This window comes from Quercus suber, unplaced genomic scaffold (genome assembly GCF_002906115.3).
Source record: "Quercus suber isolate HL8 unplaced genomic scaffold, Cork oak 2.0 scaffold_55, whole genome shotgun sequence".
Classification (NCBI taxonomy): domain Eukaryota; kingdom Viridiplantae; phylum Streptophyta; class Magnoliopsida; order Fagales; family Fagaceae; genus Quercus; species Quercus suber.
In genome coordinates, this window is record NW_027069520.1 from 767,937 (window position 1) to 795,174 (window position 27,238).

Genomic DNA, 27,238 nt, shown 5'->3' on the forward strand with positions numbered 1-27,238 from the left:
AGGAAATAATAAGGTGGGAGGATTGGTCAAGACAAAAATAAAAACTATAAACAGAAACAGATTAAAAAGCGACTATAATAATTAAATAAAAATAAAAAAGCCTTGCAAGGTCAAGAAAAAAGACCTTACAAGAAAAGAGAAAGAGAGAGAAAAGCTCAGTTAGGATAGCACCATCAAAACCCTACGGTTTTCTTACTTCTCCGTTTGTGGTGGAAGCCAAGGGGCTGGTGTTTCCTCTCACGATTCTTAGCCCTCATGTTTGACTTCCGACGGGGAAGAGATTGTTGACCAGCAAAGACCGAGAACATTTTGATAAGGAAAAGACAGGCATGGAATGACTGTGAGGACACAATGACTATAAGGTGTGCTATGAAGTGATATAAATGTGCAAGAAGAGCATACTTACTGAAGAGATGGATGGAGTTTATATAGAGAAAAATGAGTGGGAAATAAATGAGAATCAGAAAAGACTGACATTCCAAATATGCTTATGGTTCTTTTTTTTCTTTTTTTTCTTTTTTTTTTTAAATTAATTAAAATAAAACCACAAAATAGAGTACCCAAAAGTCGTGAAACAATGCCTTCTCTCTCTTGAATGACTATGTTATGTTAGGGCAACCGCATCAGTAACTATAAAATTTTTTTTCTATTTTACATTAAAAATTTACTTTTTTTTTTTAATTTTACACATTTATTTTTACAAAATATCTACATCAGTCTAACTATTTTACATATTTATTTAATAAAATATTCATTCTTTTATAATTTTTTATTATTTCTTCACTCACTATCCCTCCCTCTCACATACCCAACACTACCAAAAAAAATACTAAAATATTAAATGCACGAGCTATAGTAACCGTGCATATATGCATGGTTACTGTAATATTTGTGCATTTATACACAATTTTACACCTACTGATGCATGTGTTTTTTTTTTTTTTGGTCAAAATATGTGTATCTCAACACTTTTTCTATTTTGCACTATGTTGCACTTATTAATGCAAGTGCTCTTAGAGTTATTGTAATTTTATATCCAAAAATGCTAAAATGTGAATTATTTTATAAATGAATGTAACAAGTAATTATTGTTAAGTAAAAAAATAATATTAGTAATGAGTAAGATAAAAACTAGTAAAAATTTGCCATATCACTAAAAATATTGTAAATAATTTGTGACCATAGCATTACACTATTTACAAACTTATGTGTTTATGATGAAAAATAATTAAGATATTATTTTATTAAAATTAATTAATTATATTTATTATCGAATTAATTTATAAAATTCATATAATAAATTGAGTTGTGTTAATGGGTACTATAAACACCAAAATTTGTGTTAAAATTTTTAATTTTTTGTCAACATTTTGTCCGTGCTTGTTAACCTTTTCCTAATAAATTTTATAATAGTAAATAAAATTTTCTTACATAAATAGTGTTCGAGGTATATTCCAAATTTTATAACATATATTTTACAATATTGACTCGACGTAAATTATTATTGAAAACAAAATTGGTGATTGATTTGAGAGAAGTGGGTTGGGACAGTACAGAGAAAACATGATCCATTAGTATAGTACAAGTACTAGTATTTATACATTAAAAAATAAAAGTAGAGATATGGGATTATTAACAGAAAATTGGTGATTGATGTGAGAGAAGGAGGTGGGGTTAGTACAGAGAGACAGCTCTGTTAGTAATGTGACTTAACCATCTCTGTCCCTCTCGTCTGTCTTCACTCTTCACATCTTTTACCCTCTCAGATACGTAAATCCGAAAGAATGAGAAGAAGCATGGGAACTCGGAATTTCAAGTTTTTGAGAAAAACAGAAAGAAAAAAAAAGGTTCAAACAGTGTCTGTAATTCTGTATGGACTATGGAGTGCAAATTGCAATGAATATGAGAGAAAGTTAATTAATAGTTGCAGTCTTTGCGGTGTCTTTTTGTTAGCTCTCTTTCCTCCTCTCTTGTCTAAGACGATAGCTTTGACTAGCTCTAGTCCTTACAAATTTGTCTTTATGATCCTCATGCCATGTTCCATTTCTAATACTATTCTTTAAACATGTTTTTCTCCCTTCAAGTGTACGTGTACAGGTTGATGAGATATCTCTCATGTTCATATACCTGCCAAAAAATAGAGGTTCTCATGAACTTCTCATGCCAAAGATTTTCTTTATAAAGTAATAACTAGAAGTGTTAAACAGCTAGCTGACAATGACCTTGAAATTTATGTCTTTGAGTTGAGTTGAACAGAAAATGCTAATTACCAGTCAAAAATGCAAAACAATCACTGAAAGAAAACCTTCAAAAAGTGCACTCTGCGTGTTTACATCTCAACTTTATAACATATGATAATTGGTTTCTTATAATCTTATTACACACTCTTCCACGTTTTATACACACTCTCCTTTAAAATTGTGTTTTCAGTCCCTATGTTAATAAATAATTTTATTTTATTGCATACTCTATGCATTACTGTTTTGAAGCCTTGATTTCAGTCCATGTCATTATGTGTACCTATGGTGTATAATAAAAAATGTGTTGAGTGTCATTACTTTTTTTTTTTTTTTTTTTTAATGGTTCTTTTTCACTCTGTGACATGAACCTTTCGAATAGAAAAAATGATGTTCTGTACCGAAAGTCCATGCATGGCCATAACAGCGACTTCTCGAACATATGAGTCCAACAAGGGGCAATGCAACACAGTGTCCAATGTTGGATAGACTGCAAAACAATATCTTTTGATGCCTTTTTAAAGGGTGAGAAAAAACATAAAACAGCTTTGCGAATAAAAGCTGCCTTATTTTACACAAACTCACAGATTGAGAGTTCTCTCTTTTCTTTTCCATCGTTCTTTCCCACCAACAATACTTTCTTCTTGTTTATAGGTTTATTTTTTTAATTATTTTCTTCTTGTTGTGTTGTTGCTTCACTTGTGGAGGAAGGAGATAAGAAAGGAGCACCAGCAATTATTCCAGTGTGACAGACAATACGTAACAAGGAAATTTTTTAATCCACTCTCCCACAAAAAAGGTTCCCTACAAATCCACGATTCAATGTCACATAGACAAATAGGTGATAAGAGATTCGACAGAGATTAGAGTGTGGAGAAGAAACAATGAAAATAGCGCGTGGGGAGGGGTATGAGATGGATATAGGATCTTCATGAATATGTCAGTCAGCTTTTAATCTTGATAATCATCACGACCTTTGTGACGGGACAACACATAGTCAATCCATCACACACAAACAAAAGTCTCACTCTCTCTCTCTCTCTCTCTCTCTTCACAGACAGTACTTTTTGCTTTTTTACTTTCTACTTCATGTTTGCAGCCACCTACGTAAGAAATATTTGAATATGCTAGTATATTGCTGTGTTTGCTGTGCTGTGTGTACTGCAATCTGATACCAACTGCATGCATGTGTGTGACTTAGCTAATTCCATCTTACAAATTAATGGCTCTCTGATGTCTTTCTCATATCTTTTAAGCTTTGCATGGTTGTGGTCAAGGGTAATAAAAGAGCAACTTTCTGTTTTTGTGAATGTACTGTGGATGAGAGGCTGTAGTCCATCTTAATTTCTTTCCTCAGAGTCGGGTGGAGGAGTGAACTGTGTATTAAATGTCTGCCATGGAAGTTTTCATTGGCCCCATGAATTGGAAAAAAATAAAGTAGAGACACGTGTGTGCCCTTGTTAAGCGTAGCTTAATTGGTAGTGAAATTTGAAACTACAAAGAAAGGATGTGCCTTGTTGCTTGGGTAATGGTGTGCCCAAGCATGCGTTCCTCCATGGTCTGTCACTTGGACCAAGTCACTTATTAGTGTGGTCCAAGAGACCAACTAATAGTCTTCCTGCTACTTGTTATTCTATTATTAATAAGACCTTTTTTTTTCCTCATTTTTATAATGGATGTAAATTAAAACGAATTGAAAGTGATAAATTACAAAACTAAAAGCTTGTACAAACTTCATTGGCAAAAGATATAGAGAACAAGAGTTTGGCTCGGCAACAGGCTTACAAAAGAACTAAAATGACCCATTTACAAGCTAGCCTTCGTGGGAAGTAGGAACCCAACAAAACTATTAAAAAAAAAAAAAAAAAAAAAAGGAAGAGATTGTCCAAAAGATTAATGAACCAAGCCTAATAACTAAAGGCAAAATTTTCTAAGTACCAAAAAGAAGGGGACAGTCATCCACGAGAGTGGACAAAGCCTACCTATTGGCAACAATGTTTTCTAAGGTACTAAGGGTCTGTTTTTTGTTGAAATTAAAAAAAATTTGTTGAAAGTACGGTAAGCAAATGTAAAAATTAGCTAAAAGAGTACAAAAAAATTCATAAATAGTATCAAAAAGTACAATTGAACTTATAAATAATAACAAAAATAAATTAAATAGTAAAATAATTTTTTTCAAATGGACAGTAAAATAATGGACGGAGCTTATTAATAGAATATCCTTGTAGTCACCCCTTTTATTTCAGCCAATATCCAAGGTTCCCTTTTCTAATGATGTACCCAATCTCTGTTAGCCCAACAATTTATTTCCCAAGACACAAACTCATTTTTAAGCCCATTTCATAACTTCCTGACTAGAGCAGTGTACACCATTTTCAGGCCGGTGTACAAGCATTTGAAATTGGCGAAGGCCACTTTGACTTAAAGACAAGAACCCTAAAAATCACTCAATCTCTCTTTCCCAAGGCCCAAAATAGACCAAGACAAGTTATTTTGGGCCCGTTATTTGTACCTTTATTTTTAGTGTCCTATGTGACTATGTCCATATAAAACCAATAGAGGTTTTGAGGGATTGTGGTGTTGAGGGGCAAGTGGGTCAATTAAAGCTTATACATGGGCCTGAGAGGGGGACTTTGCAAAGTGGGCTTGGAGCACTTGCAAGATCCAAAGCCCATGAGCAAGCCCACGTGCAAGCCATAAGTTTAAGTAAATTAACTTTAATTAACAATCGGTTTTATTTCCCTTCCTTCTTAGCCTAATTAATTAAAGCTATGAAAAAGCCATCTGGCTTCATTTAACTAATTAAGGGTGTGTAGCCAACCCGTCAATGCACCAAAACTGACCCAACCCAACTTGCCAGATTGGGTCGGTTTTTAGAACTTGGTGGGTTAAGTTGGGTTACAAATTTTTTTTTTTTTTTTATAGCGGGTCGGGTTGGGTTTGGGTCATAAAATTTCAAACCCGCCAAACCCAACCCGATCCACCCATATATTTCATATAAAATATATTATATAATTAATAAAAATTTTAAAATAACTAGCTCTTTCTATCTTATATAAAAGTCAATTAATTCACACAAATCCTAGTAAATTACTTTTGTTATTTAGATATTAGTGTTGTTTGCTTTTAAGGAGTAATATTAATACTAATCTTTGAGTTTTTTTTTAATATATTTATATTTATATTTTTTTCTATTCAATTTAATAATTATAAAAAATTTGTTCAATCCATGAGTTCAACCCGACCCATGTGGGTTGGGTTGGACTTATTTAATGGGTTGGGTTGGGTTGGGTTGAATTTTTTTGACCCATCATGGTGAGTTGGGTCAAAAAATCCCCTTAACTTGACCTAACCAAACCCATCCACACCCCTATTAAATTAATGCTAATTGACAAGATCCTTCAAATTTAACAAATTCTTAAGGGATCATTTCTTCCAAGGAAAGCATAATGAAGTTGGTTTAGCTAACCAAATTACCCTGAATTGGCATCAAACTAAATTCTAGCAACCAAAAGACTTTCCCATTGCTTAATTAAAGCAAATCATTAATCACGTCATCAACTGACCATGTTTATGCTATTTTATTTATAATCAATCATTTCTTACACTTTGTTTGTTTCGTTAGAAATCCTTCTGTAAAGATAGTTTTCCACATTTTCTAGTGTTTGGTAGCACACAAAAAAATTGGTTAACAGAAAATAATATTTAGTTAACGGAAAACCTTAACAAAAATAAAGTTTGTTTTCTATAAGTTGTTTTCCGAAAAAAAAAAAAAAAGGAAAACAATCTCTCTTTCACTCGTTGCATCTCCTATAAATTTTATATTCTTCTGTAGTCGCAGGAAACATAATTTTTTGGTACTTTCTCTCTCTCTCATGGTAAGCTCTCTCACTTTCTCTCTCCTCTTTGCTTTTTCTCTAATCATATATTCTTTGCTTTAAATTTCAAGCTTGATATTTTTTTTCTCTAAGAAATTTTCAATTTGATGGATTCTAGGTAGAAGTTACTTCTTTTCGCACATAAAAGTGCAAATATATATATATATATATATAAAATAAGGATGAGACCCATTGCTTTTTATACGCCATGCATGCAGGGGCGGCTTAATGTATTTGGGAGCCTACGACGAAAACTGAAATTGAGGTCTCTTATATATTTAAATATAATTTTAAAAAAAATCAAATATTACTTAAACTTTATTGTCTTGTTTTAGATGCAAAAAGTACTACTAATTAATACGTAGATTTTTTTTACAAAGTCTATATACAAAAAAATTGACAAAACTTTTCACATTTATTGATGTGGTAAATTGACAGTGGTAAATAAGAAAGTGACGTTAGTGATGGACTTAGATAAGAACTAGTAAAAATCTGCCAATTCAACTTGTGAAAAATGTTGTGAATTTTTTTGTGTATTGCTTCTTTTTTTTTTTTAATTATTATTATTATTATTATCTGAGAAGTACTACATTCACAATATTTTCACAACAAATCCTAGGTGTTAAGTTGTTACTGATTCTAATTTGAATTCATCATTGAAATTAATTTTTTGTCATTAATAATAGCCTGTAACAACCTACCACTTAGGATTTATTGTGAAAATGTTGTAGACGTAGCATTTCTCTCTCCCTCTCCCTCTCTCTCTCTCATTGTTTTTCATTTGATAAAAAATATTACTCCATTTTATTTTTTGAATAATATTTAGGCTTAATTAATACTATTATAATGGGGGGAAAAAAAACACTATTGGTTAAAATTTGGGGGCCTTTTTTCTACTTGGGGCCTTAGGCGACCAAAACATTTGCTTTTAGTATAGAGCTAACTCTATATGTATGTACGGTTCATATATATGTGTGTGTGTGTGTGTGTGTGTACACATGACTGTCCATATATATATGAGCAAGATGATTGGTAGAGATCATGAAAATTTGACAGCTAATTTTGATTGTTTCTATTGTCAAAATTTTAGTATGAAAACCAAATTAATTCTTGGTTTTTATTTATATTAATGAGATTAATTGGTTTACATAATACACATGTTTTAAATTATACATGAAATATTAATAAAAAAAAATTGCATACAAATACCAAAAAATATTTTCAAGCTCATTTTCAACGTTGTTACCAAATACCAGAAAATAAAATAGTTTTCTAGAAAATACTCATTGGAAAATGAATCATTTTCCAGAAAACATTAATGCTAAAACAAACAGAGCGTTATCAAGACATCAAATTTGTGGTGGGTTCCAATTAAATCAATTGGTAAAGTTTCTGATGGTTATATAAGAGATCTGGGGTTCAATCCCCGCCTACACCAAAAAATGATTGGTGTGTTGCTCTAATAATAAAGAACTATTTTCAGGAGTGGACGCGGTATGTTGAAACTCTTTCTTAAAAAAAAAAAAAAGACATCAAATTTGTGGGGGTTATTGTGTGTGTGGGCGCACACACGCGTATGTGTGGCTAACTCCGCAACTCGAATCCTTTTCACCTTAGACTCCCAAGTATTTTGTGTATGGGGGGATACCAATTCAGCTACAAAGGCCCTTAGTTGTTGATACAATGTTTATTTTGTAACATATTGTTATCCAATAAGTTTAAAAACACACCAAAAATGATAACAAATTTCACAATTGTCTGAGGTGGCAAGTTTTGAATGGTAAATAATAAAGTAATGTGAATGGTGATTGTGGGTTCATATGAGAATCAATAATAATCTATTAACTTAGTGATTATAAAATTGATTGCAAAAATTGTTATATGTGTAGCATTGCTCTATTATTATCCGGTGACATGTTATATTATATATAAACATATTTTGATTTTTATGGGCAAGACTTCTGCATTTGTTACTGGGTTGTGGCGCCATGGTGTGTTATGTTATTAAGTGCTGTGTGTCTTTGCTCAAAAAAAAAAAAAAAAAAAAATTAAATGCTGTGTGTCTTTAATCAAAAAAAAAAAAGTGCTGTGCGTTAATAATTAATCTGTTGTTGGGAATGAAAGAGATAAGTGGAATATGATTAAGTGATGTGTGTCTTACCCATAGCCAAAAAAAAAGGACAAAGTTTAGCTACAGAATTGGTTGTAGCCTTAGGCTACAAACTCACTCAATATCTTTTTATTAGAGGTGAATTTTGACAAATCCACCATTGATCGCATCTTCTTCTTATATACTCCATGTTTGCAAAATTTTAAGAAAATTAAAGATCAATAGTTATGTCATCAATAAATTTTTAAATTGCAAGTTTTTGTAATTTAAAATTATGCATAAAATATAAGATTATAGATTATATAGTAAATGATATCCGATTGACACAAAAATTGATATGTGCATTAAAAGCGTAAAGAACTTGTAATTCAACGGTTAGATTTTCAAAATATGCAGTAATATTTATTTTATTAAGTGAGTTTGTAGCCTAAGGCTACAATCGATTTTGTAGCTAAACTTTGTCAAAAAAAAAAAAGGTGTTGTGTCTTACCCAGGCCAGATTGTGCATTTTGTGCAAACTTGTGACCAATTGTGAGATGGATTAATGTAGGTTATTGTGTTGCCAGTGCCATTTAATAAATGCTTTTCAGATGAACACAATTTTATCGACGCTTTGCATATTTGTGTCGTCAATGCTGAAAATGCATTTGGGAATAGCACTTCACAGTTCACGCACACACTATAAACCAAATTCATCAACTCCTTCCACACAGAAATTGCCAAGTGCCGGTTTTTCATTTTTGTTTTTCCCTTTTCATTACTCTTAATCCATCAGTATAACCTTTTGAAATTGTCAAAAAAAATTTAGCTCAATTGGGTTTAAATCTACTCTCTTCCATTAGAACTGTCAATTTATATATATATATATATATATAACCTTTTGAAATTAAATCTAACTTAACTACCCCAAAAAAGTTATAACATTTATTTTTTCGCCATTTTATCAAAATAGCTTATTTCAATAGAAAATATGATAATTAGAGCGTTTGCATTAATCCATACAAAATTGCTTAAATGCAAAATTTTGGCCAATCAACCTTAAAAATCATCAACATTAGTCCATGTAATTTTAACACATTGGTCTATGTAAGGTTATGTATTTTTTTCATTTTAGCACACTAGTTTGTGTAAAGTTAAGTATTTTTTTTTTCTTTTTAGCTACAATAGTCGTGTAAATTAATAAGGCTAATGTATGTTTGTATATGTATTTTTTTTTTTTTAATTCTTTGTGTCTCCTGAGAATAAATGAAGAGAGTGGATGCTGGTTGTAACTTGTGATATGTGAAGAGAGAGAAACAATTAAAAAAATAAAAAATTAATATTTTAATAAAATAGACAATAAATAAATAATTTGATGTGAATGTTTTAAAATAACTGATTATGTAAAATTGAAAAAAAAAGTTCTTATATTAACATAGACATAATTTTTGCATGACTGATGCAAATCTCTTAGAAAAGTAATTTATGTAAGAAAAATATGAGTGTGATAGTAAAAAATATACTAGTATTTAGAGCATCAGAATCAACTGTGCTAAACAAATTCTATTTTCACATATCAAAAAATTACTTTACTTATTTTAACACATCATTTTGTAATTGATATTTTAATTTTTTCATACAATATATTAAAATAATATATACAACACATTAAAATAACCTAAAAAAACTCATTCAATATAAAAAAAAAACAAATTAAAAAAACAAATTCAAAACCCACAGCCCACCCATCGGATCAGAACCCCACCACTATCCACTACTCACGGCATGGCATAGCAAATCGACGGCATGGGGTGGTAGATCGAAGGTGGCTAAGGAAGAGAGTGAGAGAGGAAGAGAGGAAGACAATGAGAGAGAAGTCTGAGACTCTGAGAAGCAATTTAGTAAGCACGAGTGTGGATTTGGATTCGGGTGTGGGTGTAGTGCGGCAACATGATAATTTTTGAAAAAGTAGGATACCAATACAATGAGATACATTTATTAATTAATTATTAAATATATATTTTCTATGTGTTGCTAAACATTTTTTTTTTTCATATAATGGTAAACATATATTAATTTAAGAGTAATAGTAGATAATAAAATAAATACATAACCATTACATGATGTTAATAAATACATAACCATTACATGATGTTCATAAATTATAATATATTATCGAAAGTTTAAAACTACAACTAAATAAAAGATAAGTTTGAAATTAAAGTTTTTTATTTTATTTTATTTCTTATTTTATAAGTATTTTGGGCCATATTGGGTTCTACTTTAGATCGATTGAATCAAGCTGCATCAAAACTTTTTTTTTTTGACCTAGGATGCGTCCTACTGGTGGGTGCTCGACCACCGAGAACACATCCTACTGGTGGATGCATTAGCCAAAACAGCTCACCCGTATTTCCTTGGAAGGAAAAATTATATTATGTTTTGGGTGTATATATCATCTCTCTCACAACAGCTGGGTCCTACAACAACTGTGTGAGACCGAGTTGCTATGAGAGAGATGACATATACACCAAAAACATGATATAATATCTCCCTTAGAAGCAATAGAAAAAGAGCGATAGATACACGGAGGAAAGAGAAAAAGTTTAATAAAATAATAATAAATAATTAAACTTTTTTTTTTTATGTGATAAATAATTATACTTTTGACCATATAATTCCATTATATGCAGTTTGGTTGAATTGTTAGAAATCTAGAATAAAACAAAAGAAAAACAAGCAGATAATGGGCAAATAAATAAATAATACTACCGAGATAAGCCAGGGAGGTCCAAAAAAAGAAGAAAGGATATGAAAGGCAAACAAAGGAAAGGTGCAAAACGTTTGCAGAGTAGAGAGAAATTTGGACAAAAGAAAAGAAATGGCTCTCCTCGTGTCCTCTCCTCATGTCACCTATCCATCTCCTTCCTCTATCTCTCACATACCACTCAACTCAAAATGCAGCCTCTCTTCCTTCTCTTTCCAAAGGACCCTTTATTCCTCTCGCCGCCTTCAACCTCCACTCATTGTTGCTTCTCACCTCTGCACCACCACCGGCACCACCACAACCACCACCACCACCACCACAGTTGACACGTCCTTGTTGAACGTTGCCGAGGCATTCTCAGAAGACCAACTCTGGGCAGCCTCTTGTCTCCGTGTCCGTTCCTTTTATAACTTTGCTCCCACTGCATACGCCATCCATGTGAGTCCTTTAAACACTTTCTTTTCTTTTCTGTTCTATTCTCTCAAATTTGATAACAAAATCAAATTTTGAGATTTGGGTTTTCTTATTTAGACCCCAAAAACAAAAGAACATAGAAAAAAAAAGTCAACTTTACTGTGTTTGGTAGTCTTTTACTTTTGGCAATGGAATGGAAAATTTGCAATGGTTGATTAGGTAAGTTGGTTTCTTTGTTTCTGATTTGATTGATAGTACCTTGTCTGTGTGGATTGTAAAAAGGAACAAAATTTGTTTCGTTATAATGAAACAGAATGGAGCAAATTTCAATTGAAAAGAAATTGTTAAGTTTTACTTTTTGAGTTACTTTTAAGATAATGGGTTTTCTGTCCGGGAAGGAAACGGAATGATGAGCAAATCATGTGTTCAAACACTAACTTTATTGTATTATGTTTGGAAATATAAATGGATGGATATCATTAGCCATTAGGTTCCACTTGGTAATTTTTGTTGTTGTTGTTTGTTGGTTCTTTCTTTTTTTGATAATTAATGGTATGTTATTAAACAGAATAGATTACTTCATGCTCACGATGACGAATATACCATAAACTAAAAGAATTATGTACAAATGTCAAGTGATTCCGTGAGATCTCAAAGGCAGTTGCTATTTGTAAGTAGCATGGTTTGAAGTAGCAGTGATTCCAACTGGGCCTTTGATCTTTTTTGTATCTTTAAAATATATGGCCACTTCGTTCCTTCCACAATAACCGCATTAAACATAACGCCACAAAGTTCCAAATCTCCGACGAGTGCTTCCTGAAACAATTCCTCCACCCAAACAAGAGATCAATGACCCTCCTCAGTAACATCCAATGAATCCCAAAAATTCTAAATACTAGATTCCATAAAACATATGCTACGTCTCAATGGATCAACAAATGATCTAATGTCTCTCCACTACATTGGCACAAGCAGCACCATCCAACCAACGAAAATCCTCGCTTGATAAGGTTATCACAAGTAAGAATCTTGCTTCAGGCTACTGGATGTCCAAACAAAGAGTGAGATCCTCTTAGGGGCCTTTACACACCAAATACTCTTCCAGGGAAAGAATTTGTCAGTGTATCTCGGATAATCTCATAATAGGAGCAAACACTAAAGCCACACTCCCTTTCAACCTCCATTTGATCTTATTACATTTTTGGTTCTTTCTTACTTGGTAAGATTTGTACCTAGGACCCATCTGGGGCCAAAACCAACCTTTTTATTGCTAGTGAGTTTTCCATGGTTTTTGGAGATGCGATTGATCTTCTCATGTCCCTTATGAAACCCTGAAATGTATTCTTTTTTTATAGGTGAAGTGTACGTTGCTGCTCACATCCTATCTCTTTTTAACTGATTAACAAATGTTGTTTGAAGCAGTATATTTTCTGCCAATAGTCACAACTTCCACCAGATATAGGAGTAATCATTTTGGAGTCAACTACTTTTGAGCTTTTCTTCTTTTTTCCAGGAATCAGATTATACTGATTGTACTTTTTCCTTGTTAAGTTCTATTAGGATCATAAGAGAGACCTGGCTGAGCGTGAGTTTGAAGCACTAAAAGAACGTGTTGCTGGGAAAAGAGAGGGCTTCAGAAGAGTTTCCTGCATAAATGCTACTCTTCCATTATCAGAGTTATCAAGCTTTTCAGATGATCTATGTGCTGAATGTAAGGTATGTTTGCTTCCTTTTTTTGACATGGCAAGAACTTTGATTTTTCATGTGTTTCTCGTGGGTTTTTGGCGGATTTGTGTGTCCCTTGTAGTGCTTCTATTGCAATGAAGAGATGCTTAACAGCTTATCTTTGAATCTTTACAGCCATTAAGCACCACTTTAGATCTGAATCTTTGTTGTTTCATACGTAATTAGCTTTGGACATCAAGTTTTCCTTGTAATGGACTTTGATAAAATTTCTTACTTTAGATCTAAAAAAGTAGTGTTTCATGTGTTGTTATGTGACATTGTGTTTCATATATTCTTTTGTAGTTTTCTGACAATGGAGAAGATCGGGTTGTAGTTGGGACCCTTGATCTTAACCAGTGCCTTAGGCTTCCAGATGAGATAACAGGAATGAAACCAGAGGTATTTGATCATATTTCAGTTTTAATTTCTGGATCGTATGCATATCCATTCACATATCTGGTAGGATTACAATCAGGGTGTCATAATTGGCATATTTCATTATGAAAATTGAATATTTTTCCTCTATTTTAGTTATCTCTTTACTGACTTTAAAAGTTAAGCGGTTTCTGGATATAATGCACGTCCCATAGAGACATATATGTTCTATGTTTTATTCGTATATGTTTCTATCTGTTACTAAAGTCTCTTGTTTATGGAGTTTGCAAAAATTTAGATGCATATGTTGCAACAAATTATGGTAGCATATATTTTTTCTTTTGGTTTTGGACACAATACTTTGCTTTTTACTTTTTTGAAGTGATCAAGTTTCTCCCTATAAAAGTTTAATATCTATTAGTAGATCTTCTATCTGAGGGTGATCATTCCCAATCTAAATCTATGAATGCTTCTACCCATAAATGACCATTAGTTCTATAAAACAGTCCATGACCTTGATGTGATTTAAGTACCTCACAATCTGAAGGACTGCCTCCCAATGTGGAAGACAAGAGCTTCCATATACTGACTCACAACACTAATTGCAAAAAAAAAAATATCTAGATGTGTGATTGTGAGATTGTTCAACTTGTCAACCAAGCAACAAAATCTTTTAGGATTAGATAATAACTCCCCCTGATCCACATCTGTGAAGCACCGACGCGGCTCCAGAGGAGCCGCACCAGAGTCGGACTCGGCCGGACGCGGGGACGCGGCAGGGACGCCGCTGACTGTGAGTCCGTGCCGCGTCGGGCTGCGTCCTGCCACGTGGCGAAGCCGACTCGGGCCGATGCGGCTCAAATCGGGCCGACTTGGGCTGATTCGGGCCGTATCGGCCGAAACCGCCGATATGGCCGGTTCAGGCCGAAATTAAAAAAAGAAAAAAGAAAAAAAAAAAGTGCAAAACGCACCGGCCTTAACCCCTTTCTTCTTCTTCTTCTTCTTCTTCATTGCTTCTTCGTCTTCTTCTTCCATTCTTTTCACCAGAGCCAGCCGTTCTGTTTTATTTTTTGATAAGTTTTGTTAAATGCCTTTCACTTAAAAGGCTTTACTTTATGTACAGAAGGTAAAGGCTTTATTTGGGTTTTTGTGCTCTCTGACCGGCCACAGCCACTAAGCCAAAAAAAAAAAAAAAAAAAAAAAAAAAAAAATTTATGGGAAATTCTTGTGCTCTCTGACAAAACACGTGACCCACAGCCACTAATCCCTTTTTTTTTTTAAAAAAAAATTTATAGGAAGTTCTACCTATTTTAATACCTCTGTCAATAATTCGAGTATCAAAAGCTGGTGAATTGTATTTTAATTTCTGAACATTATGGAATGTTTTAGTTTCAATCTTGTGAATTGTATTTAATTTATGAACATCATGTTTTAATTATTATCTACTATTGCTCTTAAATTTGGTATATGTTTATATAATGTGAAAAAGTATACTTAGCAATATATTAAAAATATAAATAAAAATATTTTTAATAGTTTTTTAATCGCCGAGTCCCGCCGCACCCGCATCCACCTTTTTCAAAAATTGCCGAGTCCCGCACCCGTACCCGCACCTGCACCCGAGTCCCGAAACGCACCCGTGCTTCCTAGATCCACATACAGTTTAACATTGGGAATTTGGGATTCATATAATTTTCTACAAGTTTAGAGCCTAACAGACCTGTTTCAGTATCTTGGATATTATCATTATTATTGTCTCATTCTCCGGATTTTAATATAGGGATTGGTTAAGCCCAATTCTGTTTAATCTTGAAAAAAGATATGATATGTGTTTCCGATAATACTATGCAATCCAGCTTCCTGCACATATGTTTCTGGATTATCTTTAAATGTAATTTCAACATTGTTATTTTATCCTAATACATAAAAGAAAGTAACATGCAATATATGCGTAGGTTTTGGGTTTATGGGCAATGTCATTGTAACACCCGTTATTTTGGAGACCATTCTAAATCAGTTATTAAACCTTATTTGTATTATGATATATTTGATGTGGCTTCCAGATTTTTTTTTAAATGTCAACAAACTTTATGTGGTTCAACTGTGTGTGTTGATTGGGCCATGGGTTACATGCAAGCCACAAGCCTCACTGCATGGTTTTGCATGGAGTGTGGAACCATTGAGCTTTGGACCAATCAAAAGCATGACAGTCACAACTCCACAGGGCAGGTGAAGTATAATTGAGCTGTTGGTTCACTTGAACAGGGGATTGGAGCTGACTTCTTAAGGGCATATCTAAGCAATGTATGCGTTGCCCAGGAATTGCATAGAAATGGTTTAGGTTATTCACTTGTCGCAAAGTCAAAGATTGTTGCTCAAGATTGGGGTAAGAACTCACCATGTGTATTTACTTTCACTGTCATTGCCTTAACTAAACACCATTTGTGCATGCTTTTGGTTTGTTGGTAACTGTTCTCCTTGGAGTTAGCTTGTGTTATGGCTGCAAATACCTATATTGTACCTTCCATTTGAGCATCCGAGCTGTTCTTGTTGTACACAATAGAACTAGCAGATTGTAAATCGATAGTCTCTTCCATATTAATATATATATTTCCAATATGTCGATGTTTATCCTTCATTTCAGCTGCACTGAATGAAACAGTTTAATAGTGAAATAAATACAAGAAAAAAATTTGAACATTTTGGAAAAAAGTTCTTGCTAGACAAATGTTGCTTGTGAGATTAGTGTAACGTTATTCTGTAGACCAATCTGATTTTGGGTAAATGATTTCTTTGTTCTTATGTGATTGCTAGTTTATAGTTATATATATATATATATATATTTTTTTTTTTTTGGTTGATAATAAAGATTATATTAAGAGAAAAGAGAGGGGGAGGGGGAGAGTGATTGCTAGTTTATAGTTATATATATATATATATATATTTTTTTTTTTTTGGTTGATAATAAAGATTATATTAAGAGAAAAGAGAGGGGGAGGGGGAGGGCCCATTTCTAACTACTGGATAAGAAACCCAATTAGGAAGAGAAGAGATGGCAATAGGCCCATCCCATTTACAAAAAGAAGCCCAACAAGGAAAGTAATTAAAGGTTTCTGGATACAAAACAAAATTCCCAACTGAATAGGGATTTTAAAGATGAAGAAACAATGGGCATAGCATCCAACAAGAAATCCGGGATAGAGGGTGTAGGAGACTGCAGATTGTCAATCACAGATTTTGAATCCCCTTCATACTGGAAAAATGTGAGATTATGATGATTAGCCAATTTTAATGCTAAGAGGGCAGCATTCACTTCACCAATGAGAGAATTAGAGGGAGGCATCAATGTGGTGTGGGCAAAGATGACATCTCCAAGATCATTCCTACAAACAGCAGCCCAATGGAGAATGAATTTCTGATGGCCACGTCAAAATTAATCTTGACCCTGCCTGGAGGAGGTGGCATCCACTTGGCAGATATGGGGGACTGGAGGGCTGTCCAAGCTCCTAGGTGCTCTTGATATGCCCCTTGATATCTGCTGCTGCTTTCTTTGAGATAGGAATGAGACCTGCAAAAATAGATTGGTTTCAAATTCTCCAAATGTTGTCAATAAAGATGGAGATAAAGAGAATGAATTTAAGGGAATCCTCTTTTGGAATTAACAGGGACTTTGTGGGGAAAATCAAACATTTTACAAGCTCAAAGGTGCTGGTGGAACCCAGCTTAGAAAGATTAATGGCCATTCTGTAAGGGAGCATGTAGTGATAGAGAAGGGGCAAATGAGCAGATGGCATAGGGATTCTGTGGGGTGGTTACAAAGCACACAAGATAAGTCATTTTGAGGCCATTGCCTATTCGAGGCTTCTCTAGTAGGAAGAGCATCCCAAGCTATTTTCCAAAGTAAAATTTTGAGTCTCCAAGAGGCTAATTGTTGCATCTTATTCAAGCCAAAAATGGCAAAACACATCAAAGTTCTGTTATGCATGCATATTGGTACAAAATAGCATAATGGCATCAACAATTTATTGTAATGCATAACTACGTATTTAAAAGTTTAGGTTGGGTGTTGAAGGTTAAGTTTTTATAATTGAGTTTGTTAAAAATGTTGAGTTGCTTAAAACTTTATAATCTCTCTCTCTCTCTCTCGTCACACTTGAATTTAATTGATTTTTTTTTCTTATCAATTTTATTTATGCAAATGCTGGAAAGGATTAAGCCAAGCTAACCTGATATTTCAACTGGATTCGCGGATTTTTTTCAGGCATAACTGATCTATACGTCCACGTGGCTATTGACAATGAACCAGCAAAGAACTTGTATATGAAGAGTAGTTTTGTATATGAAAATGATGAGCCTGCCTGGCAAGCCAGATTTCTAGATCGGCCTCGAAGATTGCTTTTATGGATCGGTCTCCCTGGCATGCAGCTGTGACTTTGCAATGTTTGTATAGCATCATTTATTTTGTGCTATTTTTTGTTTTTTTTCTTTTTCCTTGACATGCTTTTCTGTGATATTGTTACAAAATTGTTTATGGGATCATTTAAAAAAAAAAAAAATTTATCATTTATATTTTGAAATGTAAAGTGAGCTTATAGTGACATATTTGCTTAGAAAAAATTAATGTAATCGTCATTAAAATATAAACTCTCGAATCTCAATATAAGTAATAGATGAAAGTGAGGCCCATTATGAAAATGGATTTACTTGTGTTTGTGCTGGAATTGGAATTTTGATGAGTGATATCCTCTACTTTGTTTAGCTGAAAACTAATTTAACCAGCACAAAATTAACATTTCCTATACCTATAGATTGTACATTGTTGAGTTAATATCATGTTCACCCGAACTAATGCTAATGCTATGTTTGTAAGAAAATGCATTTTGCTGACTAGTTAAGAAGCTCTAGCTGACGAGTTAATATCACGGCTTCTTGCTTTCCCCTCTCCTTTTATGTTAATGTCATTTTTTTTTCCTTTTTTAATGTTAGGTGCAATTTCTCCTTAATTGGCCCCTTTTGGTTTGCTTGTTCGTTCGTTTGTTTGTTTTTTTAGGTATTACCCGGCATATCTTATGGTTTGCTTGCTTGTTTGTTTTTTAGGTATTACTTGGCATATCTTAGTATTCTAATATAGACATTTGGGGTTTAAATCCCCCATTTCCTACCCTCAACTATTTAATTACAAAAGAAAAGGCTTTTAGTGGACCAAAAGAGAGGAAAAATTAATAATATTATTTATACATCTTAAATTTGGATAATGCTTAGATTCTAATAAACTCAATTAGTAAAAGTTATTTTACTTGAACAATTAAAGTCCCTACCAAGTAAAAACTGCCTTCAATAGTTGGTTTGGAAGTTGGTAAGTTAGTGGCACTTTTGAAATAGCTCATATTTTCAATTGATCCCTTAGTATTGAAGGTTTAAAAAAAAAATTAAATTGTTTTCCACAATCTAGCAAATTGAAACTACTCATATTTTCATTATTAAGTTCAAGCGTATTATACCTAGAAAATTATAACATTTGACTTTTAAAATTTTGCGTTTCCATTGATTTTCTATTGAGAATCTAGGACAAATTATTAATTTGGTAAATTATTAAAATACCATATACATCAAGTTGGCAAAATGATCTTAGTTTTGAGTAATACTTAGCAAATACATACAAATATTGCAGTTATTTTATTTTATTTTATAGGTGAGTACAATTATTTAATGGTTGACTATAACATGTTATTAGGCATTTCGCCTGGTCATAATTTCTTTATGATTAACTTTATCCACCATTTCTTTATCTCACTCTCTTAGTGTTGCGGTATAATCTTTTCAAAAAAAAAAAAAAAAAAAAAAAAATTTTTTTGAGAAAGAAAACTGCTGCTATTATAAAATCAGCCGGGGTCGGCGAAGAGTACATCAACTAAGTGGGGTGGAACATCCTCCACCCACACTGAAAAACCTCTGACATTTCTTGCATGTCTAGCTAGGTTATGGGCTATTTTGTTACCACTTCTACGTACATGGGAAAAACTTAAGCAATTACTAGAAACAAGCATGGATTTTGCGCGAAACTTCCTTGCTGCGGAGGGTGTTAATCACTACTTCTGAATCGCCTTCAAGAACAAATGCTGCTATACCCAGTTCTTGTGCAAAGGCCAACGCCCTAGCTGCTGCCATGGCTTCCGCGATATCCGATGAAAATGGCATAGGAGCTTGTTCCGACAGCGAAGCAATCACAGTACCTAGACTATCCTGAACGGCCACTCCTAGTCCAGCCTTGCCTAACTCCGGAAGCATGGCGCCGTCGAAGTTCAGCTTAAAACAGTTCGGCTGTGGTGGATTCAACGGTGCGCGAGGGGGAGATCGTGGCATAGCTGAGTGCTGGAAAGTGGATTGTTGGCTTTGTTGGAAGATAGCCAGGGACTGGGTTGCTTGATGGAGAACCTGCGATCTGGGAAACTCTTTTGAACTAATCTGGAGCTGGTTGCGTCGGTACCAAATTGTCCACATCACCGTGGCCATAATTTCCAGATTTTTCTTCTTCTCATGTAACACACTAATCAGGTCTGAAGTGTTTGAGATAGCATGTTGTCTTCGGTCTTCAAATCCTGGAACCGCCTCCCATATCTCATCGAGCTTGGCACATTCCCAGACAGCATGGATTGCCGTTTCAGTCTCTACACCGCACTGCTCACATTTGTCTTCCATTAAGATTTTCCTCCTCATTAAGTTCTGCTTTGTTGGTACCGCATCCTTGCAAACTCTCCATAGGAAATGCCGCACTTTATTAGGGACATTAAGCCCCCAAATCTGGTTCCAAATGCCACTTTGCCGCTGCTGGTTGGCTGTAGGGGCCTGCACCAAATTAGCTTTAGTTAGAAACTTTGAACCAGAATTAACAGTATACTTACCTGAGGAGGTAAAGGGCCAAATGATCTTGTCCTCCACAGGAGTACGGCTCAATGGGATGCTTAGGACCAAGTCAGCTTCATCCGGTACTAGTAATCCATGCACTAAATTGAGATCCCATGTTCTTGTGAGTGGATTAATGAGGTCCGATACTCTTCCATCGTCGAAACCTGGAACAATATCGGATAGGACTCGTGGATGCTCCAAAGATGGTAACCATGCATCATTCCATATGCTTACATCCTCTCCACAACCAATCCTCCATCTTGTCCCCTTGAGTAGAACATCTCTTCCTTTTAAGATGCTATTCCAAGCGTGTGAACCGGTGCTAGATTCTTGAGCCTCCCAAATGCTACAGTTTGAAAAAATTTCGTTTTAAAGACTCTATAGAAGAGAGAGTCCTTATTGTGAAGTAATCTCCAAGCTTGCTTAGCCAAGAGAGCATCATTGAAGTTGGCAAGATCCTTGAAGCCCATACCCCCTTCTTTTTTTGGTAGACAAAGTGTTTCCCATTTCACCCAGTGGACTTTCCTCCTATCACCTTTCTGGCCCCGCCAAAATTTTCGTATCAGACACTCAATTTCTGAGCAAAGACCCAGAGGAAGTTTGAAACAGCTCATAGTGTATGTTGGAATGGCTTGGACCACTGCTTTGATCAAGATTTCCCTTCCAGCCTGTGAAAGGAGTTTCTCCTTCCATCCTTGTAATTTTTTCCAAACTCGCTCCTTTATGTAATTGAAGCTTGCTTTTTTGTTTCTGCCCACCAGTGATGGTAAGCCCAAGTATTTCTCATACTGAACAATTTCTGGAACCCCCAGTGCCAACTTTATTTGATTTCTGATATCATCACTAGTTGATTTACTGAAGAAGATTGTTGTCTTGCTTCGGTTAATTTGTTGTCCTGAACATCTCCCATAAACTTCCAATACATTTAGAACTCTTTGACACTCCTCTATGGTGGCCCTGCAAAACAGCAAGCTATCATCTGCAAACAAAAGATGGGTTAGTCTTGGACTATTTCTACAAAGAGAGTAGCCCTTAAATGTTCTTTTAGAATCTTAATATTATTAATGGAAATAGTAATTGGTAGACATAGTCATAGAATATTCAACAAATATTTATTGATTAATATTACTCAATATATGTCAGGCCTTAGACTAGATGTCGTGGCTATGAGGTTTGAATGTAATTTAGTAGTGTTTTAGAATTTAACAATAAGTAATGTTAAGTCGTTTATTTTTAAGCAAAATAAAGTAAATAGCTAGACGTGTTTAAAATGAATTTGGATTCATTAAATATATATGAAATAAATTTGAGATTAAATTGTAAAATTTAATAGAATTTGAAACAAGTTTGAGATTTATATTTTTTAATAAATTTGAATATATTATAGGTACTCTCAACCCCTCTTTTTCCATTTTTAAGTAAGTGCGCCAAAATGAACCAAATTGACCGAATGGACTTAAATGAACCAAAGTAGACCGAATGGACTTAAATGAAACGAAGTGGACCGAGATGCTATGCTGATGTAGCAACAATTAACGCCAATCTTCAACCTTTAGAGAGAGAGAGAGAGAGAGAGAGAGAGAGAGAGAGAGAGAGAGATATTATAGATTAGGTACATGAGTACATCAAGACATATAAAGTAACATTTACTATTTGATTTATCTAAAACTTATTTATTTGTGTGCTTATATTTTTTTTTCAAAGCTATTTTTATATTTTTTAAAAATCTAATAAAAATGTTTAAAGAATGTGGATTCCAATTTGATTAATGAGTAGAGTTTCTTATCATCAAATAAAACACTTGGGTTCAAATCCAAACAAAACAAAAAAGAGACCAATTCATTTTTTGGCTTAATTAATGATAAAGAGTAATTATTATAAAGTTGACACTATAGTTTCAAATCCTATCAAATCTATAAAAAAATTATTTAAAGAATATTAACTGTTCTTCTGAAAAACCAGAATATTAATTGTGATTAACATAATTTAATGGAAAAGTATACATAACTTAATGAAAGAAAATATTTGTATTAATTATAAAAAATTAATTTGATGAAATTTTCATATATTTGAGAAAATAATATATAGAATAAATCATTGTTTTCCCTTTTAACTTAATGCCATTGAAGTTTAGCAACAAATATATATATATATATATATAGAAAAAATCAATTTTTTTTGGGGTCCCTAAGAATAAATTATGTTTTAGACATGTTTCAAGTATAAACTATGTATATGTGTATTAATTGTTATTATTATTTTGTGGAAAGAATATACGTTTATTAGTTTGTGGATTTAAAAATGATTGATCAATTAAACTTGGTCCCTTTGAAAAAAAATTTCAAAATTTCAAACTCTGCCACTGTTGAGTTGGACATTTGCAACCAAGTAGTTTCTCTTGCTCTCTTAAAGGAACGTACACAGTGAACTTCTGACTTTGTTGTCTTAAATAAAATTTATCTAGTTGCCAAATGTAATGAGATTTCTCTTACTCTTGAAGGAACATTCACATTGAACTTCTGGCTTTGTTGTCTAAAACCAAATTAATCTAGTTGCCAAGTGTAGAGAGAGGAGAAATATCATACACCAGTGCAACCAAGAATGTGAATTTAATGGGGAAAAAGTGTGAATTTAAGGGAGAAAAAAGAAAAAAGAAAAAGAGGTGAACTACCTACATAGAAATTTGGAACTACATAGGCTGTAAATGGTTAACACTTTTCACCTTCTGTCAGTCTGCTATTCTATGTCATTTGTTGTTGTTGCACCACCAAGACTGAACATCTGGCATTGAAATCTGTAGAGGCAAGCATGTCTCCCATAACCCCAAGCTCTGGGAATTCACTCCATTCATCAAGACCAATTGTTAGAGGGCTCTCCACATTGTATCTTCTCCCGACTATGAAAAGGTCAAAGTCATCTATTAGTTCTCTCAATTTTGTTGCTGTCTGAGGACCACCATTCATTCTCTCCTCTACATAAACTACATAGCCTTCACCATCACTAGTACTACTTTTGTGCTTGAGTTCCTTCAATGCCTCTGAATCCAGCATTTTTTCCCAATCAGTAATGCCTTCTTCACCCTCAGGAATCAAATGTACCACAGTTAGGCGAATGCCAGAGTCCATCACCATGCGTTTAGCTATAGAAAGTGCCTCTCTATCGTCATTGCCTCCCACGAAGATCACGGCAACACTATATGACCCCAGCACAGCAGGTGTTGAATTTAAGCGTCTCATATGGCCACGGTTAACAAGGATTGCCACAGAGCAAGGTGCTATCTCAATGACACTAGAATTTAGGGTCCTTAAGGCGTGGTCGTCAAATTCAACAGAACCATCAATGGTGTATTTCCGATGGAATGGGAGTACTATAAGAGCAGTGAGTTTGTCCAGTGCAAGCGTGCAGATGTCCTCGTGCATTAGCTTGGATGGGGAGATGGCCGTAAAGGCATTGACGAGTACAGCTTCATGATTGTTTCTCTGGAAGTGGGTGAACGCAAGAATGACATCTTGGGAGTAGGAGCGGTTAGAAAGTGTTTTCTTTTGCATTTGGTGAGAAATGAAGATTGGGGAGGCTCTACCAATTAGCTCAATCAGGTGAAGAGCATGAACAGCAAGGGGTTTTTCCCTTGTTGGATGTATTGTCTCAAGTAGGTCAACAGTGGCAGTAATGTGGTCTGGTCTGTGGATGCAGGCAAGTATTCGGAGCTCTGCATTTGGTTTAAGATCAATTACATTTCTTCTCTGGTAGCCTGCATATTTCCTCGATGGATCGTACAAGCGTCTTATCATAATTGGCACAATGCTTGCAGTGACTAAAACAGCAAGCATTCCAACACTAAAGATCTCCATGTTTATGTTCTGCGTTGAATTAAAAAAAAAAAAGAAGTTATTTAAATTGAGTATGATGATTAGAATTTAAAACTTTGGTTGCTTTATTAGAAAAAAATAAAGGGAGGTGTGGTAAGATGCAAATGATGGAGAATAAAGAGAATACTGAAAATGAAGCAAATGATTTTTATGTCATGGAAAGTATATTAACGTACATTACTGCCTCTGGCAAAGCTATAGTCGGCCATTTCAACAACGCCTTTGCAACTCATGATGAGAGATAGTGTGATGGCATCATTCTTAGGTATTTTGGTGACATATGAAGGCACCCAACAGCCTCCAAACTTGGCGATGATAACAATAACCAAAACGATTGCATGGCAAATTGCTACATTGCTATGGAAACTGATGTTTGACAGATTCACCTTCATCATACTTGTGGTTACAAAGACCGGCAAAAGCACGCCAGACACCATGCAATCGAACTTATTGACTAGAGTAGATCCCAGTGGTGGTCCATCTGGTACAGCCAAACCGAAAATAAAAGGCCCAAACACAATCAATTGGTTAAACCAATTAGACAGCAAACCTGAACACAACACTGCAAAAATGATGGTATAGATATAGATGTCCCTCACAGGCCTGCCTTCAGGGGTTTGTCTGATCATCCAATACATAGCAGGCCGAGCAACAAACACAACAAGGAGGAGAAAGACTATAATAATCCCAAAATCCATGAAAGCCTCTTTAGTTGATTGATCATATGCCACTTTAGCCAATCTGAAAATACTGGTGAGAAAGGTACTGAACAAGTCACTCACAACTGCTGCAGATAGCCCAAGTCTACCAATTTCAGAATTTAAGATTTTGAGTTCACTTAGGAGGCAAGAAATGACTGGAAATGGTGTCAAAGAATGTGTTGTGGTTGCAAGGATAAGTTGCAGTCTTTCTTTGCCACTTAATCCCCAGTGATCACCGAGGAGCTTTTGCGCAATCATACCACCTATTAAAGGCAATATTAGGGAACAAGCACCAATATACATGGCCCTTCTTCCTGTTCTAAATATAATGCTCATATCCATTTTCACTCCACTTAGAAATAGAAAGAGTGTGTAGCCTAACAAAGATATTGTACCAAGCAGGTCTTGACTTACAAGGGGGAACATGAATTCTCCATAGTTTTTTATGCGTCCTAGTATTTGAGGACCGAAGAATATGCCAGCCTGGTTCATACATAAAATCACAGATTTTTAGTATGGCTTTTCAAACCAAAGAACTGGATTATATATTTAATAATTTGAACAAGTTGGTTAATTATTCCATATTTCATGATAACTAAAGCATAAAATCATGGAAGAAAACAAAGAATCACAGCAACATGACAGACTACGTCACAGCCAATACTAATCCACAAAGTCTTTCCAAGATTTTCAATTGTAATATCAATGTAGCCTCATAGATACTGCCATAAAATTTTCATTTTAACACGTACCACTAGATTATAGGGAGACCACAGCTAGTCCTACAACAAGTTGAGCTTCTACTTCAAATTCTTGACAAAACTGAGTGGGAGAGACATTAATCGGAAAGATAACACGACTTTGAGGCCTTGTCTTTTCTTCTCTTCCTCTTTCTTCTTAACATTTTTTTTAGGGGGAGGAGGGAAGGGTGGTTGTTCCATGGTAATTAAATATTGCACTCTCTTATTCTACATAACCTTTGTAAATTTACTTTGTATTTGCAATGTAAACTTACATTATAATTGCATAAAAAGTGGTAAATATTATACAGATTTGCAAACAGTGGTAAATATTGAACACATTTTACAAATATATTCAATATTTGCCACTTTTTGTATGTCTACCATGTAAGTTTACATTTTACCAGGTAAACATAGAATGTTCCATTAGAATCCACCCCAAATATGTTTTCTGAATGCTTACATCACTATGAGTCTATGACAAAATTATGCTTTTACAAGGGTGGCCATGCAAACAAAGAAGTATGTATCATAAATCAGAATAAGAAATAATTAATCTCAAGGATAAAAAGACATACTATCATTTCAGAGACAAACTTTGGTAGTCCAAAGTTCCTGAAAACCAAATGAGAGATTTGGGTAGTGGTGAAAATAGCAACCATCTGTGTTTGAAGCAGTGGCAATGAAAACTCGGTGAGAGGTGCAGTCATATTCGTCCAAGCCCCATCTGAATTCACAGCAGGTGGTAGACTAATGCAGACTTCTTTTGGCACAATTCTTTCATCCATTTGATTGGATTCAATTTATTCCTGACTGATTTACCGAGAGAGACAACAGTTAATGTACCAAGAAAAGATGACAACAATGGAGGTTTATCAAACTTAGCACTATATATTGGCCAAAAAAAAATAGCATTAATAATTCTTATGGAGAGAAAATATTCCACCATCCTGTTTCTTGATGAATATAATTAGCAACAATATAGCCTTAGAACCGCGTTAGTTTCCAGAAAATTGTAATTAACATCCAAGCATGCATCTTTTGTCTACTAATGTTGCCTTCATTCTTGTTGTAATAACGTCCAACTGGTATTGTTAACAGTTTTACACTTCATTTGGGAGTTCATAAATTAATGCAATTATTGCTTACTTGTGATTTTATCTCGTTAACAGTTTTACACTTTGTTGTTATCTTAAAAAAAAAAAAAAAAAAAAAAAACCTGTGTCTAATCGGTTCCGTTTAGGAAAAAAAAAAAAAAAAAAAAAAAAAGTTAACAATTTGGGCCAGCCCCGTGGGTAATGGGTGAATGTGTCCTATGATTAGTTGAATTTTGTCCCTCTTCCATTCCTTGAGTACTTTTTTTTTTGATACAATTCCTTGAGTACTAAAACTAAAGGTCTATTCAAGCATTACATTAAGCAATCAATTATTTTCTTTCAGATTCAATCTGAGATAGTTTGGAAACCTCACTCTAACTTATATATGCCAAGACATCTAGCGTGGAATTGGTTTATTGAAGGAGCTCCAATCGGTTCTC

General features: G+C 34.2%; 2 protein-coding genes across 2 annotated transcripts; one reads left to right on the top strand and one right to left on the bottom strand.

The window, feature by feature from the left end:
• The first annotated feature begins 10,981 nt into the window (after positions 1–10,981).
• Positions 10,982–18,180, top strand: LOC112033798 (GCN5-related N-acetyltransferase 7, chloroplastic). Its single transcript, XM_024066574.2, has 5 exons — positions 10,982–11,409; positions 12,946–13,101; positions 13,414–13,509; positions 15,751–15,871; positions 17,747–18,180. The coding sequence occupies exons 1-5, from the start codon at positions 11,086–11,088 to the stop codon at positions 17,914–17,916; spliced, it is 867 nt and encodes a 288-aa protein (XP_023922342.1). The 5' UTR covers positions 10,982–11,085; the 3' UTR covers positions 17,917–18,180.
• Positions 18,181–23,132: 4,952 nt separating this feature from the next.
• Positions 23,133–26,489, bottom strand: LOC112033790 (cation/H(+) antiporter 4). Its single transcript, XM_024066564.1, has 3 exons — positions 26,280–26,489; positions 24,437–25,444; positions 23,133–24,251 (listed from the first exon to the last, which is right to left on the bottom strand). Exons 1-3 carry the CDS (start codon positions 26,487–26,489, stop codon positions 23,133–23,135), a joined length of 2,337 nt encoding a protein of 778 aa, XP_023922332.1.
• Positions 26,490–27,238: the final 749 nt, after the last annotated feature.